The following is an 18,595-nucleotide window of genomic DNA, read 5'->3' as shown; positions in this document are numbered from 1 at the left end:
CGCATTGGGAATGTGGCACCTGTTAGCATTTGTCTATATAAAATTACGCGCATAAAAATTCTAGCCGAAGGTTGACATGATTTTTTTAGGAATAACGGATAAATAATAATAATAATAATAATAATAATAATAATAATAATAATAATAATTATTATTATTATTATTATTATTATTATTATTATTATTATTATTATTTACGGGAGAATATAGCATTTTCTTCTAGTATAAAAATTAAATTAGAACTCTCCCACTTTAATTAATTAACATAAAAAACCTGGTGGAGAGATTGCCTATCAAAAAGTTACTAAAGTACGAAATATCCTTTCAATAAAATTTCAAAAAATAGTAAATTTAAAGTTTAGATGAGAGAAATATGTTTGAAAAGTGCAATCAATAATTTCTGCCAAATTCAACTAAGAGTAAAAATTGACAAAACTATTCTTCCGTGTGTCTAATTTAGCTGAATTTACGTGCACATAATTTTAGGGTTATTAGCCAACACAATAACAGTTTTTTTTCTTTTTTTTGATCCAAACACAGTAACAGTTAGTGAGTACAAAAAGGAAACCAATGGGATAAAATTAAATTATAACCACAAGTTTTTTCTAAAAATATAGATTTTGACACTTCACTATTGCCTATAAATATATTTACTCACACCCCATCTTTGTTTTTAACCTCATCTCTCTCTTTTTCATTTTTATATGCATTAAGCTCCTTTCAAACTTTCACTTAGAAAAAGAAAAATAAAATATTAACATCTCCCAAATAATAAACACAAATTTTGGGGAGAAATATATATAAAGAAAAGTAAAGCAGAGAAGAGAAGAAGAAAACACAAGGAAGGAGAAGAAGGAAGAAGATAATTTCATTGAAGTTATTTTTTCTGTTTGATAGTTGGTACTTTTGCCACCAAGGCTGGCGGTTTATCTATTGGTGAGTTTGATGTTCATCAAATCTTCCTATTGTTTGTCTTCACATGCATATTGATTCATTAAATAACCTAAATTACAAGAAATGTTTGTTTTTTGATACGAATAAACTAATGATTCAATGGGTAAATAAGTAATTCCTGTGCAAAAATATACAAACTTGAAATTTTTTAAAAGATGAAGGGTGTATAGTATTAATTAAATTGGCTTTTGTTTCACTTTTGAAATTAATTTAGTCTCTTATGAAAGAAATTAATTTAATCTCTCTCGAAAGAAAGATTATTTGATTAATTTTTACGAATTTTACACACTGGTATACCGTGAGCATGATATATCCAAGATTATTTCTTTTGTTCATTACTCATTTGAAATAATCCAAGTGATCAAAATGTACTAGAATGAAAAATAACAAAGGGGCGAAAACTAATCTAGAGTGTATCCATTCACATGATACACCCAAACCTAAGTGTATGATGATGATCTTATGAATTCATTAATTTTTAGCCATAATGGAGAACTTACCTATTTTTATTAATTTGTGTTTATAAGGTAGAGGAAATATTTTCAATTTAGTCAATTTTTTTTATAACGTTTCATTTATGACAATGATCCTTTCTATAATAAGCATTTCCCCATTATCCACCTTTTATTTTTTATCCCGTTAATAATGATTATGTTTCTCTCTCTATTTTTGGAGGGGAGAGAATGTCCCTTTTTCTTTCTTTGGGGAAAGAAAAACCAAAGCGTGGATGGTGGACTAGAGACCACCTTCCTCTATGTGGTCCTGCTCTAAAACGCATTATCTTAAATATGAAACGCAATTTGAAAGAAGAGAAATAAATTAAAAAAAAGAACAGAAAAGGAAATATTTTTTTAAAAAAAACAAAATGATAAAAATTTCCCAAAAATTGCGCTAGATGGCGTGGAATTTATAGGAAAAGGAGAAAGAAAAATAAAAAAAAAGAAAAAGAAAATGGTTAATTTGCACTGATAATTAACCACGCAAGATTTGTGGAATGATCCTGTAAACTTTATTTTTCTTTTAACAAAAAAAAACTACCATTATTTATTAGTTTTCATTTTTGCAAACATTGATATATTCTATTTTAGTTTGACTTATTATTCACACTAAATTTACGAAGTACTACTGGATTAACTCATTCTCCAAAAAAAAATTTCATATAATTTAAAGAACATACTTTTTAGGTAAAAAGAACATATAATTTAGATTGAAAGAACATACTTTTCAGTTAAAAAGAACATATAATTTAAATTGAAAAAACATACTATATAATTTAAATTGAAAGAACATACTTTTCAGGTAAAAAGAACATATAATTTAAATTGAAAGAACATACTTTTTAGGTAAAAAGAACATGTAATTCAAAATCAAAGAACATGTACTATCTCCAAATGTAAAAGAACATGTAATTCAAAATCAAAGAACATGTAAAAAAGAACATATGACAATGGAAATATAATATGATAGTAATTTATAACGAACATGCTAAAGTTTATATGTTTGACTTCTTGTATAATAGGATTTTATTATTTTTTAAAAAATATCAGTTTATATTATTTGATTTATAGAGATTAATTTTTTTAATTTTTTTTTTTCACAAAACATACTTTATTTTTCTTATTAAATCAGTTTCTTGTTTAAACTTTTTTTTGAAAGTTAAATCATGCGAGTTTAATCAAAATAATAGAAAATAATATTTACCAAAAATAAAAACTAAAAGATAATATTGTAATATTTATTTATTTTTTAAAAAACTAATTATAGAGATAATGGTGGAGTTAGCCGCAATTTCTGCACAATTTCAATGATTTATGCCATTTTTTTTTTTTTGATAATTATTTAAAGTCAGTGCGTTTTGTTTGTTCATCCGTGCGTTTCAATCCAAGATCACAGTTCACACTGTGGTCTCGAGTGCATCAACAAATTTGCGAAGAAAAACGCCATAAAATTTACATACCTAATTTAATTTCATATTTTAAAATTTGGGAAGATTTTTGCTCCTTTTATAAAATTACATCATTTTGCAAAAAATATCAATAAAATTAGAGCACCCTTCTTTTGAGTGAAACCAAAAATTACATCAGATGGTGAGTGAAGTAGTTTTATAAAAATCATACTCTTGAACCAACAAACAACTTTCTGACATTTGTATTCTAGTACTCGTATGCTTTACTTATCCACAACCAAATCACCATAAAATCCAACAACGCTATTAGAAAACATAAAACAACCAACTGATCAAGTAACACTTGCTTCGAATTTTCAAACATCGCAATCCTTTTTATCATTCATGTTTTTAAAAATAATTTTGACATTAATATTTATAAATGTTTTTATCTCTTTTCTACTTTTACTCATTTGTATTTTACACGATCTCTAATACATATATTTGACCACTAATTTTTTTTAATAATATAGAATTAATAATAATAATAATAATAATAATAATAATAATAATAATAATAATAATAATAATAATAATTGAGATGTACTCCCTCTGTTTTTTTTATCATTCTCACTTTTCTGTGCACATGTCCAATGCACTTCTTTGAACTTAAATATCTAATTGAGACGAATCAAACAAGACCCCACATGACTATATTTTTTCTTATAAATTGAAAAAAATTGAGAAGATTCTCTCCAAGTATGAATAGTGCCAAGATTGCAAGTGAGAAAGATAAAAAAAACAGAGGGAGTATGTTACAGATATTTTTCAAAAATTATTAAAAGAGACGGTCTAATTTTAATATAAAAATAGACCTAAGAACTAGATGGATTAAACTAGTGACTATTTCACTAAATTTCTTTTTAATTTTGAGATTAGCATTATCTACTTTTAATTTAAAAGTAGATGTTCTCGACAAACTCAATATTTTTTTCCTCCTTTACACAAATTTGGAGAAAAGGGTCAAAATTTGATAAGTTTGAGCTCTTGTATAGTAAATGGATAAACTAAAAAAAAGGAATAAAACTATAATAAAAAAGTGACATTTTAAAAATATTTTTTGAACAGATTTAATACTTGTAACATGTTTATCAATAAAAAAAGAACATGGTCATAGTCATCTTTAAGGTCAAGGCTCTTAGTTATGCCACTTCTTTTTTATGTGATGAAGACTTCCAACTTCCAAGTCGTTATCTATAGTAATTTTTGAGGTTTCAGCAACAGAAGACTGATTAGAGTCATCACTCATCAGTTTCCAGTCTCTAATATTGACCTTTATGATCTCACTCCACAGGAAAAATATATCCCTTTTGTCACTTTAATTAAGCAGTTCAGAAAACTTATCTGAACTGAATTGAACTTAACTAAAAATAAACTGGGGAGAACATACCCTTAGTTGTAAAATTTTTATGTACTCGTTTATAAAATTTGCGTTGTTTGTTACTTTTATTGTTGTTGTGCTCCAATTTTTAAGGAACTTTCAATGTTTAAGTAAAGTAATTTTTTTTTTTTTATGCCGTTTGGCCTTCAATTAATGAAATTTCTCTTTAAAAAAAAGTAATTTTTATAATCTGGAAAGTTTTTTTCGTTGAGTTGAAGTCGGCAGATAAGTTACTTTTTAAAATTTAGTATCTGTTGTGTTAATTTATTTTAACTTATTAAGATCAAATAAGATAAATTCACTTAAGAATAGATAAGTTTAGATAAGATAACCGTTCAAGTTATCTTTACTCATTTTAGAAAAAATCGAATAAGATAAATTCAGATAAGATATTTTTAGATAAGATGCGTTTAGATAAGTTGAATCAAATGAACCTAAATGTAAAAATGTTATGACTTTTATGTCAATCAACAATCTTACTATTTTTCATTTTCCATAAACTTCTATTGTTCGAGCAGTTCGAGTCTCCTCTCCTACAAAAAGATCTTCAATATCACTCTACTTGCACAAAACATTTATACGGACCTTATCCATATTAAATTTTACGTGGAACTAATGGTAGCATGTAAGGTATGAAAAAAAGGAAATTATGTTAAAAGCAGTAGATGTAACAATTGAGCAACTGTAAATTGTAAAAGATGATTTTATGAGACAAAGTTTAATATGGTATAAGGGGTAATTTTATTATAGTGAATTAATGTAAGAAAGTGTTGAAAAAATCGGTAAATATGTTAGAAGTATATAAGATTAACCTCCAATTTATAACAAAACAAGTATAAAGAAGGGAAGAGGAGATTCGGATATGTGACCTATCATTCACAACACCTCAATACATCCTTGGTAGCAAACAAGCACTTATTATAATACGCCTGCCATGCTTATATAGTTACACTTAACAAAAATTATTAAAAGAGACAGTCTAATTTTAATATAAAAATAGACCTAGTTACTAAATGGATTAAACTAGTCAACGAAAGAAATTAACCTACACTTAATTCCTTAATTACGTTATATACAATTGTTAGAAGAAGATAGAGGATAGAGTTAACGTATGATATTATTTTCCTACCAGGACTTTATCCTTCAGGTTGTATATATATGGTTTTCCACACTAACAAATGAACAACACAAGATTCTTATACTTCCTCCGTTTCAAAATAGATGCTACATTGTTGACTTTTCCACTATTCATGAATGAGGTTTGACCATGCATTATTTACTATTAGGTAAAATCAAATGTTATAATGTAATATGTTGTTGGATTTGTCTTAATGTATATTTTCAGAAAATCAAAATTTTATACTTTACTCTAATACATAATTAAAGATATTAGTAGTCAAAGTAGTGCCTCGACAAGCGTTTTAGTCAACAATGTACCATCTATTTTGAAACGGAGGAAGTAATATATTCATACTTTGCTCACTTTTGTAGGGTGCAAAGTTACGCAAGGAACAGAAAAGATACAAAGTGAAAGTTTCATTATTATTTTTGTAAGCAAATCTTTTGAAGAAATCAAGCAAAAATGGTAGAAGGTGGCGTAGTTAAGGTAGATAAAACAGAATTTACAGAATGCTTCAAAATAGTTGGAAAAACCCCTTACATTATGAGGCTTGCTCTTTCTGCTGGTATTGGAGGACTTCTCTTTGGTTATGACACAGGTATTACATTTTTCCAACTAATTAAATTTCAGCAGAATTCTACTTTATTTTCCAAAAAAAATTAATTTAATTTTATAGTATAGTTAAAACCCAATTTTGTATTTGGTTTATGTTGTTTGTAGGAGTTATATCTGGTGCTCTTCTTTACATTAGAGAAGATTTCAAAGAGGTCGATCAGAAAACATGGTTGCAGGTATAGAGCTCATCTTATTTCATATGGATTAACATTAATTTAACTATATTTTGTTATGGGTATTTGTATTTGTTTTAACTACTAAATCTAGATAACAAAAATTCTTAGGTGTAACTGTTACATCATACTCTATACTATAACAACCAATAAACCACCGGTTGTTTTGTAAAAAAAAACGCAAATGACATGAAATAAATAACAAAATGACATGAAATTTATGTCATTGTTTATATAGTCTATATCATTATTGTTGTAATCAATGTCATTATGTACAGTTAAAAAAATGTCATTATGTAAGTTACACAATAAGTTATGGTGTAGCACGAAGACACACTCTTTTTGTCATGATTATTGCTTGTTGTATTTAGTGTTGCTATCATAAAGTATAAAGTATTCTATTAATAAATGAATAGCACCCAAGACACACTCTTTATGTCATGATCATTGCTTTTTGTTTTTAACTAATTAACTAACCCTCAAATACGGACATCTGTACAAATATATTAAAAGACGTGCATAAACAAGAAACTGAACACGTGACTCTCTTTCTAGGGATTTTTAGTTAATGTAATCCATGTACAATAAAAAAATTAAAAATTGCATAATATAGGGGTTTGATCCTAAGACCCCAAACATATACTAAAGTCTTAACCACTAGACTAAGTTGTATTTAGTGTTACTATTATAAAGTATAAAATATTCTATAATAAATGAAATTTTTTTCTTACCCGGGGCATAGCCCGAGCCTAATAACTAGTTGTCTTATAAAAATAAGGGATATTCAAGGATTCGACTAAAAGCAAACGAAACTTAATGTTAGTTGGAATGATGGTTTGTTGCGTCGTGTAGGATATACAACAACAGTTGCACAAATTATGTTCTCTGACAAAATTTTGTATCTTTTATCCCCTAGGAAACCATTGTAGCGATGGCAGTGGCAGGTGCAATTATAGGAGCTGGAGTTGGCGGTGTTTTGAATGACAAACTCGGTAGAAAACCAACTATGATGCTCGCTGATGTTCTTTTCCTTATTGGATCTTTAGTCATGGCTGTTTCTCCAGCTCCATGGATGATCATTATAGGCAGGGTGGTGGTCGGATTAGGGGTTGGAATGGCGTCGATGACCTCTCCCTTGTACATATCGGAAACATCCCCTGCTAATATCCGTGGTGCACTTGGTGCAACCAATGGTTTGCTTATAACTGGTGGACAGTTTTTATCTTACCTTGTCAACATTGGCTTCACTAAAGTATGTTATGTAGTTACAAATTGTTTATCTACTTAAAAATTTGTATGAAATATATGTATAGTTTGAGCTTGGAGTAGTAACAATTTTTTGTTTGTATTGGAATGATTAAAAAGGTCAGAGGAACATGGAGATGGATGCTTGGAGTAGCTGGTGTTCCAGCGATTGTTCAACTCATTCTGATGTTCACTCTCCCCGAGTCTCCTAGATGGCTTTACAGAAATGTAAGAATTTTTTTCGATGAACTTGTTTTTTTTTATCCTATTGTTTTGTGTACATTGAGTCTAGAGTATATACTGTAACAAATTTCGTAAGTTGCTCCTAATTTTGTAATAGTTAACTTTGTATAATGTAATTTTTTATACTTTCGGATTAGTACATCATGTTGAACATATGCTTGAGTGTTATGATCCATAAAATTTTCAAATATTGAATCTAAAATCTCTGTTGGTGGACAGAACAAGATATCAGAAGCAGAGGAAATTCTAGGAAGAATCTACTCACCGGAGCAAGTGGAAGAAGAAATGGAGGCACTAAAGACCTCGATTGAGCACGAGATGGCAGAGAGGAAGGCAGTTGGTGAGGGCAATGCATTATTTAGGGCGAAGAAGGCGTGGGAGAATATAGTGGTGAGAAGAGGACTCATTGCAGGAATCACGGTTTTAGTGACCCAACAATTTGTAGGGATCAACACCATAATGTACTATAGCCCCACAATCGTGCAGCTAGCAGGATTCGCGTCTAACAGCACTGCTTTAGCTTTGTCGTTGGTCACCTCTGGGCTCAATGCAGTGGGATCTATTGTCAGCATGATGTTTGTTGATAGGTATGGGAGACGGAGACTCATGCTTATCTCGATGGTTGCCATTATTAGTTGCTTACTAGTGTTGGCTGGCATCTTTTACGAGTCTGCTAAGGCTGCCCCTAGGATTAGCCACCTTGATTCAATCCATTTAGGTGCCAATAGCACTTGCCCTGTATATGCTTCAGCTTCATCCCCGATTTCTTGGAGTTGTACGACTTGCCTTAAGGCTTCCAAGGCTTGCGCTTTTTGTGCCAATGGTGCTAACGAGGTATGTAGTAATTATCAGACGCATAGTTTTGATTATTTTTCAAATGTCAAATTTTCATGTTACAAGAACAATATTGATGTGATTTTTTCAAATGTAATTTGACAGTTCCATCCTGGAGCATGCTTGGCACAAACTGATTTTTCGAAAAAATCTTGCAAAGGTGAGCATAGGACATATTTCACTGAAGGGTGTCCTAGCAGGTTTGGTTTCTTGGCAGTGGTGTTTCTTGGGTTATACATCATTACATACTCACCAGGAATGGGGACGGTGCCATGGATCCTAAACTCGGAAATATACCCTTTGAGGTATCGGGGAATTTGCAGTGGCATAGGGGCAGTGACATTATGGAGCGCGAACCTAATAGTTAGTGAGACATTCTTGACTCTAACGGATGCCTTAGGAACAGCAGGGACTTTCCTCCTATATGCTTGTTTCTCCATAGTTGGACTAATTCTCATATTCTTTTTGGTGCCGGAGACTAAAGGAATGCCTATTGAAGAAATCGAGAAAATGTTGGAGAAGGGTTTTCGTCCAAGCATCTTTGGTTCGAATAAAGAGAAGAACAAGAGCCCTGCTTAATATACATGAAGATTTTTCTTTTGAAAGATAATATACATGAAGGTAATTGATCATGGACAAGCATCTAATTCCTTCTCTTATTTTGTGAAGATGGATATCATGGGAGGGGGATGCTTTAGCAGAGATACCATGCATTTGTTGAGGCTGGTTTTTATTGTCTAAACTCCCTGAAATGAAGTTAATTAGGAGAGATTATTGCTAGTTTCTCTTCTTCATGGAATGTTAAATTTGGTTATGATAGTGCTAAGTAGAGACATTAATATTGCAAAAGCTAAGAGGGGAATGAGATTGTACTTGGGTTGAAGTTCAAATAATGGGAATGTTATCTTGTCCTAATCTCATTTGTTATCTATTTGCAACACTTGTAAACGGGAAATAGAGTAGAGTGTTCTATAAAACCATGGAGTTGCAAAATATATTAAATATATAAATAATATTCAAATTTCATTTGATTTTAGTGTCATGCAACAATAATAGCCATCTTAGCTTGATAGTACATTGCATCTTACTCATATAATTTTTCAAACATAAGTACATTCTATTTTAATGGAAAATTCTACACAACAAGTACATTCTATATTAACTTAAAGTTCTACAAAAATGTTAGCCATTGAGGAGCAAAATAACATGAACTAAAGAGGAATAAGGAACCAAGAGGAGCACTCCAACACCATTCTCCATTACAAAGTTAACAAAGCGTTTTGGTTGAGACCAGTTTCAATTTATTACCCTTCTGCATTACCTTTAAGCATAAATATATGGAAAAATTTCAAAAAACTATCTTTTATAACCAACTTTTTCCATAAAACTACCTTTTAAAAATTTTCTTTCAAGAAACTACCTTAAATAACAAATTCATTTCAACATACTACCATTTTACGTTTATATTTAATCCTAATCAATAAATAAGAATCGTCGTAGGTGTTGTTGTCGGTTGGGTAGCGAGAAAAGAGGACAGAAACGAAAGGGGAAGAAAAAAGAGCAATTAATGGTGACTCTGTTATTAGTGATTAATCCCCATTAACGGTAAAATGGTAGTATATTGAAAAAAATTTGTTATATAAGGTACTTTTTTGAAGAAAATTTTTAAAAGGTAGATTTTTGAAAAAGAATGATCATAAAGGGTAGTTTTATGAAATTTTTCCTAAATATATTTATGCCATAAACTAGTGATCAACTCCTGGCACTAAGATAACTCCTACTAAAAGAACCTCTCTCGCGAAGCAAACTCACGGCCCCAAACGCACAAACCCTAAAGGCGCCACCCAAGTAGGCTTGCTAGTGGTCGGCCTGAGTGCGTGCCGCTCTACTAGTCGCCAACGAGCATGTCCTCTTGTCCTTTCGTCGGTAGCGTAGGCTAGGCGTCCCCCAATCCCTTGTGTGCTTTGTCGATGGTAAGTAGTAATTAGGTTCCCTCCCTGTGTGCTTTGTCGACTACAAGTTGTGGTCTCATCCCCCTCCCCTGTCTTATGTTTTTATTTTGCCATTCCCCTCCCCTGGTTTGTGTTCGAGAATCCCCTTCCCCCTCCCCTGTTTCTGTCGTTGTCTAAGTGCTAGTCCGGTCGGAAGTCCACGAGCTGGTCGCGAGTGAAGGAAGTCGATTGATCCAGGTCAGTCTCATGGTGGAGTAAGTTCTAGCGCTGGTTTTTGCCTTCGATTGTTAAGTTAAGTGAGAGGTGTCAAACTCGTGGTGGCATGAATCTAGTAATCGATTCTTTAGTTTATTTAATATTTGTTTTATGCTTTAGCTTTATATCAGTTTCATCGAGATACAATTACCCTTGCCTTTTTGTTGGTTGTGCTTAGGTGTTAATTAGTGGTGACCGGTGGGCAGTACACGGTTCTTGGTTTCCTATGACAAAGGAAGATATAGGAAATCTTGTTAAAAGAGCCAAAGATGTTGGAGTTGGCAATGGTTTGGTTTATGCCACTTTAAGAATTTGACTGTTGGGTAAGATGAGAGGAAGTTTTCAATTTAGATTTGTTGTACTTCAATCTTCTAGTTTAGGGATTGCAAGGCTAGATCCTAGGATCCTTACGTTGGGTGAATTCCATCAATTTGACCCGCCCCAAGTTCTCGTGATGGCTTCAGGCATCATCACCTTTAAAAAATGCATCTTGTGAAAGGCTCTCCAATTTGATTTGTGGCAAGTTACGACCTCTACGCATTTTGAGTTGTACTCTAATGAGACTAGGGCTATGTTCTTTTGGACTCAACTGAATGGAACTAAATTGGATTTGTATGAACTGAACTGAATTGTACTGAAGTGAATGAAAAGTATGAGAGGAAACTAATTGAAACGAACTGAATTTTGCTGAATCGAACCGAGCCGAATTGAATTTGTCTGAACAGAACTGAATTTTCATTAATTCGTGCCAAAAGAATGGAGTCTAAGCTCTGGATACCCTCACAGCATGGTCAGAAGTCACCAGAGGATGTGACTTCATTTGTGAATCAGTAGAATCCCAAGAGGATATTTATCTTCACGGAGCTTGGAATTTAGTGTCCAGTGGCCATTGGGTCTATTAGATTTGATGCAGCAATCTAACTCTGAAGATCGATAGGGTTTCGTATCTCAATAAGTTCTCTCTCACACTAGTACAGAATAGACGATTTGCGTCTGATGCGAGGCGCCTATTTGCGTCGGACATGGGTTCGTCGCCACAGGCCTCGACGCAGATCAAAATACAAGATTTGCGTCGGACAACAGTGCGGCACAGTTAATTAGCTATCTGCTGATAAGAGGTTTTTAGTGTGTCGTTAAGGCACTAAGAACCGCTTTCCAAACAATATTTATAATCCTAACAAGCAATTACCAAGAGAATAGTAAGGGCAAGTCAAGGGTCGATCCACAAGGAAAATGGGATTGGTTAAAGTTTATCAAGTCTAGACTACCTAATTGAAGGGTATTTGGGGGTTTGAAAGAGTTTTGGTAACGATTAAGACTAACTAACAACTAGAACAAGCAAATATTACGAGTTTAAATATCAAATAAAAGACACTAGAGTTAAGGTTACTAGTATGAATAAGAACGGATGATGATTGTTAATGCGATTGTGAAGTAACAAAGACTATTATGCAAGGTTTAGTTCTCCTCTAAAATACTCGAGTCCTCTCTCGAATGGTCCTCAAGAGTAATCACTTAATCAATCAACTAAATCCTCTCTCGAATGGTCTTTAGTTAATTGATTAAGAGATTCAATAAGTTTGGAAAACCCCTAATGAAGGATCCCCTTAATTTCCATCCAATATCTTGGTTAGAAATTAAGTTGATTCTTGGGGATGATAAAAGAGTTCAAAATCCGATTTAAGAACATTTGAAATCAAAATACCAAAGTATAAATGTGATCAATATCTATCCTAAGGTCTCAAAACACCAAGATCAATGCATAAACTTCTCCATACATCACAATCACATCAACAACATATTTAAAACCCTAATTCATACTTTCACCCTAACCCTAGATATGAAACTACTCACTAATCATGGAGTTAAGCAATAAACATAAAATCTATGACTAATCTAAGGTTAAACATGATTAAGAAATATTAAACTAATGAAATCGCAATTATTAAACTAAGAGAATGAAGATCTAAATAACTAAGAACATAAACAAACACCAAGAGAATGAATTAAAAACTGAAACTTTGAATTAAGATTAACGAAAAAGTACCTTCAATGCAATGGAATCACAAACTATGATCACTAATCTCAATTATCAATGAAACTAAAGTGTTTTCTCTCTAATACAAAACCCTAAAATATTTTGAAAACTAGAATAAAACGTCAGTCTTCGAAATAAAACAAAAACTCGTTTAATGAAGCCACGAGCTCCATTTTCCGGAAACGACTGGTGTGGGTGCACCAAGATGAGGTGCGGGCGCACCAAACAGAGGTACGGGCGCACCAAAATCAGGTGCGGGCGCACCTCACCCTTCTGCCTCAAACTGGACAGTTCAACTTAAAACGAGCATAACTTCTTCGTTTTATATCCAAATCAAGCTTATGACCAGTCGTTGGAAAGATATCGAAACGAGCTTTCACCTCCAACTGAAATTACCTTCATCCGATTTGTGGTTTGAAAGTTATGTCCATTTGAAGTTCTCCGTTCAAGATTTCATTGTCAATGTGCTCCTTTGTGCGAGCGGACATGGGGAATGGTGCAAGCGCACCATTTATCAATTGTGCTTTGTTTTCATTGCTACCTTTTCCAACTTTACAAATCTAGCCATCTTAGTAGTTTCACCTATATCAAGAACATGGCAAAACAAGGTGAAAGCAAATGTACTAGAAATTCGGTCAAAAATGACTAAAAATCTAGCAAAATATCACTATGATCAAGTATGATCAAGTAATGAAATAGAAGGGGAAAGGGAGAATAAAGAGGGAAGAAAGGGGAGAAAGAGGATCAAAATGAGCTAAAAGGAGTCCATAAAGTACGTTTGAAACACACTTATCAAACTCCCCCAAGCTTAGCGTTTTGCTTGTCCTCAAGTAAACCAAGAGTGAGAATGAAGGAAAGAAGAAGAAAAAGAGAATAAAAAGAAAAGGGAAACATGCAACAAACTAACCTATATGCTCTAAATGCAAGGTTACAAACATGACATGCAAGCTAAATGAGTTCATAGCAAGATTTAGGAGACCAACCAAACACAAGAGGGATGATGATTAGGAAGCACAAGAGTGACTCTAAGGGCTCAATCCACCGATCAACCGAGTCTTTTTGAAAGAAGGCTTTCCAAGAGTGATTTCTCACTCTTCTCCACTTCCAAGACCCAAGTTTGACTCCTCCCTAGGGATGCTCAACCATAATTGCTCGCCTCTACCACATTTTGATGACCCTTATCATGACTTGCACAAAATCTCGCCCGCCACTACTAAATCGACCAAGTCCAATCTAGAAGTCAAAAGGGACTTTGTTAAGGTTGTAACGGGGCTAGGTTAAGGGTGTGGATGATAGTTTAGGAATGTGGTGCAAAAAGGGTAAGTGGAGTACAAACTAGGGGTAAATACTCCCCCAAGCTAGTCCTAACACCAATCTCAATTCAAGAACTCACACATAACCTTGATTTCCACTTTGACTCTTTCACCTTTTGAACTCTTTCACTTTTTGAATATTTTTCATTTTTCTCATCAAATTGCTCTTTCTTTCTTTTCTTTCAATAGAAATTCAAATGAAACACTAAGAGCTTTCTTTCTTTCTTTTATTTTTTTTGAAATTTTTGTTAGCTTTTGCAAATACTTGCATATTAACTAACTTTCAACCAAGACTCAATATCAAAACAACTCAACTCAACACAAACTAGACATGCACTCCACTTTGGGGAAAGTTTGGCCATGACTTATTATGAGGGTTAAGCAAAAATAGGATAGAAAGGCTAGATGGGTTGAGCTAGAAGCGGATAATTATGCCGGTATACAAGCTTTTGGCTTTGTAGCTCCTATTTCTAGCAAAAAGAAACGCCCTAAATCATTCTTCTAAAGGCTCGGTCTTATGCAATCTTGGGGAGCTAAAATGCAAGTCACAAGTTAGGCGATCAATGGTGAGGGTTGGGAATGAGTCTTACGAGGTTCTTGGCCCTCCTTCGGGATTCGTCGCACAAGGGGCAAGGCAATCCATTCATCCAACTCGCCTAATTTCAAAGAGACTCTACCAAAAGTTATCGTTCTCAAGAGTCACTTAAAGTCACAACAGGGCTTCCAAAACCATCAAGTCTAATGTAGGGAAGGTCTTCCAATCAAGTTATGAACACTTTTAGCCACAAATCATGCATGCAACCAAGCTATCCTAAATGCAGGAAAAAAAATATTTTTGTTTGTGTTTTTTTTTTTATGCAAACCTAACATGCAAAAGCACTAAAAAAAACCTAAATGCAAAGGGAGAAAAAAATGTTGAGATGGAGAGAACACATGCTAACTAACTCCCCCAAGCTTAATACAAACTCCGTCCTCGGAGTGTACAAGCAAAGAGAAAGTAAGGGATGAGGTAAGGCAAAAAACAAGAAAAATTCTAACCAAGTAAGATAAGCAGAAGGGTCTCAACATACCTGGAAGAAGAGCTCTTTTAGGATAATTAGCTAGACCTTATCACTAAATAATTTGACAAAGATCTCAATAGTTTGTCATAAGCATTAGCACACATTTCACAATGGATCAAATAGGTATGATATAGATAAAGAGCATGCACAAATTTCAATGCGTCTATATGCTTACCAAGTAATGAGTGCCGGAAATAATGAAATTTCCAAGAGAATCCTGGAAAGTATGAAGAACAAACATTAAGATTCAAATAAAAAGAAGAAAACAATGAGTTCTCCTTTTGATGATCCTTGCAAATTTTAAGCTCGGTCATATCCTCGATGACTTTCATTTGGGTCTTGTGAAGGTTTAAAGAGGTCAAAGGCTCTTCCAATGGTGAAACTTTGAGGCGAGGGAATAAGATGGGAAAGGAAGGAACTAAGTCGATTTTCCTTGAAAAAGGAATATGAAGAGAACGAGTAGAAACAAAAGTCTCATCAACTACTTTTTCAACATCATTAGACTTTATAGTGTAAGCTTTCTCAACAAATGATTCCTCTACTCTGGGATTCTCATCCATATCCCACTCATCATCTTCATTAGTTATGGTCATACAAGAGTGATTTTGATTATTGATAATTTGACCCAATGTTTCAATTGATATTTTGCTAGATTCGACAATGTTGTCCATCATAGAATCACATCTCTTTAACAATGCCATATTTTCTTCAAGTGAATTAAGAATTTCAGAATAAACATGGCGTTCACAGCTAGAGACATCTTCTAAATTTGAGAAAGTGGTATTTCCATGGTCCCACTCATAAGTATCTCTAGACAACCACCAAAGAAACTCCATGCTTCATCAAAGTGTTGGAATCGAAATTCACCATTAAACATAGACTCCACAATTTCTCTTGTATGCATATTCAAACCATCATATATCACCTCACACATCTCCCAAATCTCAAGTCTATACTTAGTTAGAAGAGTGTTCTCAAATCTCTGATAATAATTCCAAAATGGTTCATCCTCATATTGAGGAAAAAAGAAGTTCGTCATTTTTTGGAATTCTCTTAAAAATAAAAAAAAATTATGTACAAAACCCTAGACTCATATAAACAGCACTTACCACATAAAATAAAGACAAGAAAAAAAAACCAATAAAGAAAAGTAAAAAAAAAAAAAAATCAATTAAGCAATTTCAAACTTAAGAAAACTTCAATCAATAGCATATTTCCCCGGTAACGGCGCCATTTTGATAAGAGGTTTTTAGTGTGTCGTTAAGGCACTAAGAACCGCTTTCCAAACAATATTTATAATCCTAACAAGCAATTACTAAGAGAATAGTAAGGGCAAGTCAAGGGTCGATCCACAGGGAAAATGGGATTGGTTAAAGTTTATCAAGTCTAGACTATCTAATTGAAGGTTATTTGGGGGTTTGAAAGAGTTTTGGTAAATTAAGACTAACTAACAACTAGAACAAGCAAATAAAGAGTTTAAATATCAAATAAAAGACACTAGAGTTAAGGTTACTAGTATGAATAAGAACGGATGATGATTGTTAATGCGATTGTGAAGTAACAAAGACGATTATGCAAGGTTTAGTTCTCCTCTAAAATACTCGAGTCCTCTCTCGAATGGTCCTCAAGAGTAATCACTTAATCAATCAACTAAATCCTCTCTCGAATGGTCTTTAGTTAATTGATTAAGAGATTCAATAAGTTTGGAAAACCCCTAATGAAGGATCCCCTTAATTTCCATCCAATATCTTGGTTAGAAATTAAGTTGATTCTTGGGGATGATAAAAGAGTTCAAAATCCGATTTAAGAACATTTGAAATCAAAATACCAAAGTATAAATGTGATCAATATCTATCCTAAGGTCTCAAAACACCAAGATCAATGCATAAACTTCTCCATACATCACAATCACATCAACAACATATTTAAAACCCTAATTCATACTTTCACCCTAACCCTAGATATGAAACTACTCACTAATCATGGAGTTTAAGCAATTAAACATAAAATCTATGACTAATCTAAGGTTAAACATGATTAAGAAATTATTAAACTAATAGAAATCGCAATTATAAACTAAGAGAATGAAGATCTAAAATAACTAAGAACATAAACAAACACCAAGAGAATGAATTAAAAACTGAAACTTTGAATTAAGACAACGAAAAGTACCTTCAATGTCAATGGAATCACAAACTATGATCACTAATCTCAATTATCAATGAAGACTAAAGTGTTTTCTCTCTAATACAAAACCCTAAAATATTCTCTGAAAACTAGAATAAAACGTCAGTCTTCGAAATAAAACAAAAACTCGTTTAATGAAGCCACGAACTCCATTTTCCGGAAACGACTGGTGCGGGCGGACCAAAATCAGGTGCGGGCGCACCTCACCCTTCTGCCTCAAACTGGACAGTTCAACTTAAAACGAGCATAACTTCTTCGTTTTATATCCAAATCAATCTTATGACCAATCATTGGAAAGATATCGAAACGAGCTTTCACCTCCAACTGGAATCACCTTCATCCGATTTGTGGTTTGAAAGTTATGTCCATTTGAAGTTCTCCGTTCAAGATTTCATTGTGTAATGTGCTCCTTTGTGCGAGCGGACATGGGGAATGGTGCAAGCGGACCATTTATCAATTTGTGCTTTGTTTTCATTGCTACCTTTTCCAACTTTACAAATCGTAGCCATCTTAGTAGTTTCACCTATATCAAGAACATGGCAAAACAAGGTGAAAGCAAATGTACTAGAAATTCGGTCAAAAATGACTAAAAATCTAGCAAAATATCACTATGATCAAGTAAATGAAATAGAAGGGGAAAGGGAGAATAAAGAGGGAAGAAAGGGGAGAAAGAGGATCAAAATGAGCTAAAAGGAGTCCATAAAGTATGTTTGAAACACACTTATCATCTACGTCGGACCCCGCGTACGATGCGACACAAATTGTCTTTCACCTGCGTCGCACATTGACCAACATGTGACGCAGATGGAGACAACAGCCCAGCAAGCCACTTTGATCTGCGTCGCACATGGTCTTGCATGCGACGCAGATGGGTTAACTTTGTTTAAAAAAAATTACATTCACGTCGAGAAATACTCAGATACACAAAAAAAAATTTAGTATTCAGCAGCGAGAAATACTCAGATACACAAAAAGAAAATAGTATTCAGCAGCGAGAAATACTCATATACAAAAAAAAAAAATAGTATTCACTTCACTTCACGTATGCGAGAAATACAAAGTCTGAATACTAGAAGAATAACAAAATGAAATATTTTAAAAAAGAAAATAAAACTTAAATATTCAGATCTAACACAAAAACTGAAATTAAAAAAATGAACCTATAAATACAGAATCAGATCTAACATACAAGAATGAAATTGCACTAAATATATTCACTAGGGGAAAAAAAGGAAGGGCTGTGCAGGAAGGGTTGCGGTTTTTCTAAAAGCGCATCCCT

General features: G+C 33.1%; 1 protein-coding gene across 1 annotated transcript; it reads left to right on the top strand.

Annotated features, from left to right (window-relative positions):
* Nucleotides 1-531: 531 nt before the first annotated feature.
* LOC104900833 (inositol transporter 4) lies at nt 532-9,541 on the top strand. The gene is made up of 7 exons (XM_010688363.3): nt 532-936; nt 5,772-5,998; nt 6,121-6,191; nt 7,105-7,440; nt 7,554-7,661; nt 7,896-8,510; nt 8,616-9,541. The coding sequence occupies exons 2-7, from the start codon at nt 5,863-5,865 to the stop codon at nt 9,087-9,089; spliced, it is 1,740 nt and encodes a 579-aa protein (XP_010686665.1). The 5' UTR covers nt 532-936; nt 5,772-5,862; the 3' UTR covers nt 9,090-9,541.
* Nucleotides 9,542-18,595: the final 9,054 nt, after the last annotated feature.

The sequence above is a fragment of the Beta vulgaris genome, chromosome 8 (assembly GCF_026745355.1).
Source record: "Beta vulgaris subsp. vulgaris cultivar EL10 chromosome 8, EL10.2, whole genome shotgun sequence".
In the NCBI taxonomy this organism is placed as follows: Eukaryota; Viridiplantae; Streptophyta; class Magnoliopsida; order Caryophyllales; family Amaranthaceae; genus Beta; species Beta vulgaris.
This window is presented reverse-complemented; position numbering and strand designations above follow the sequence as displayed.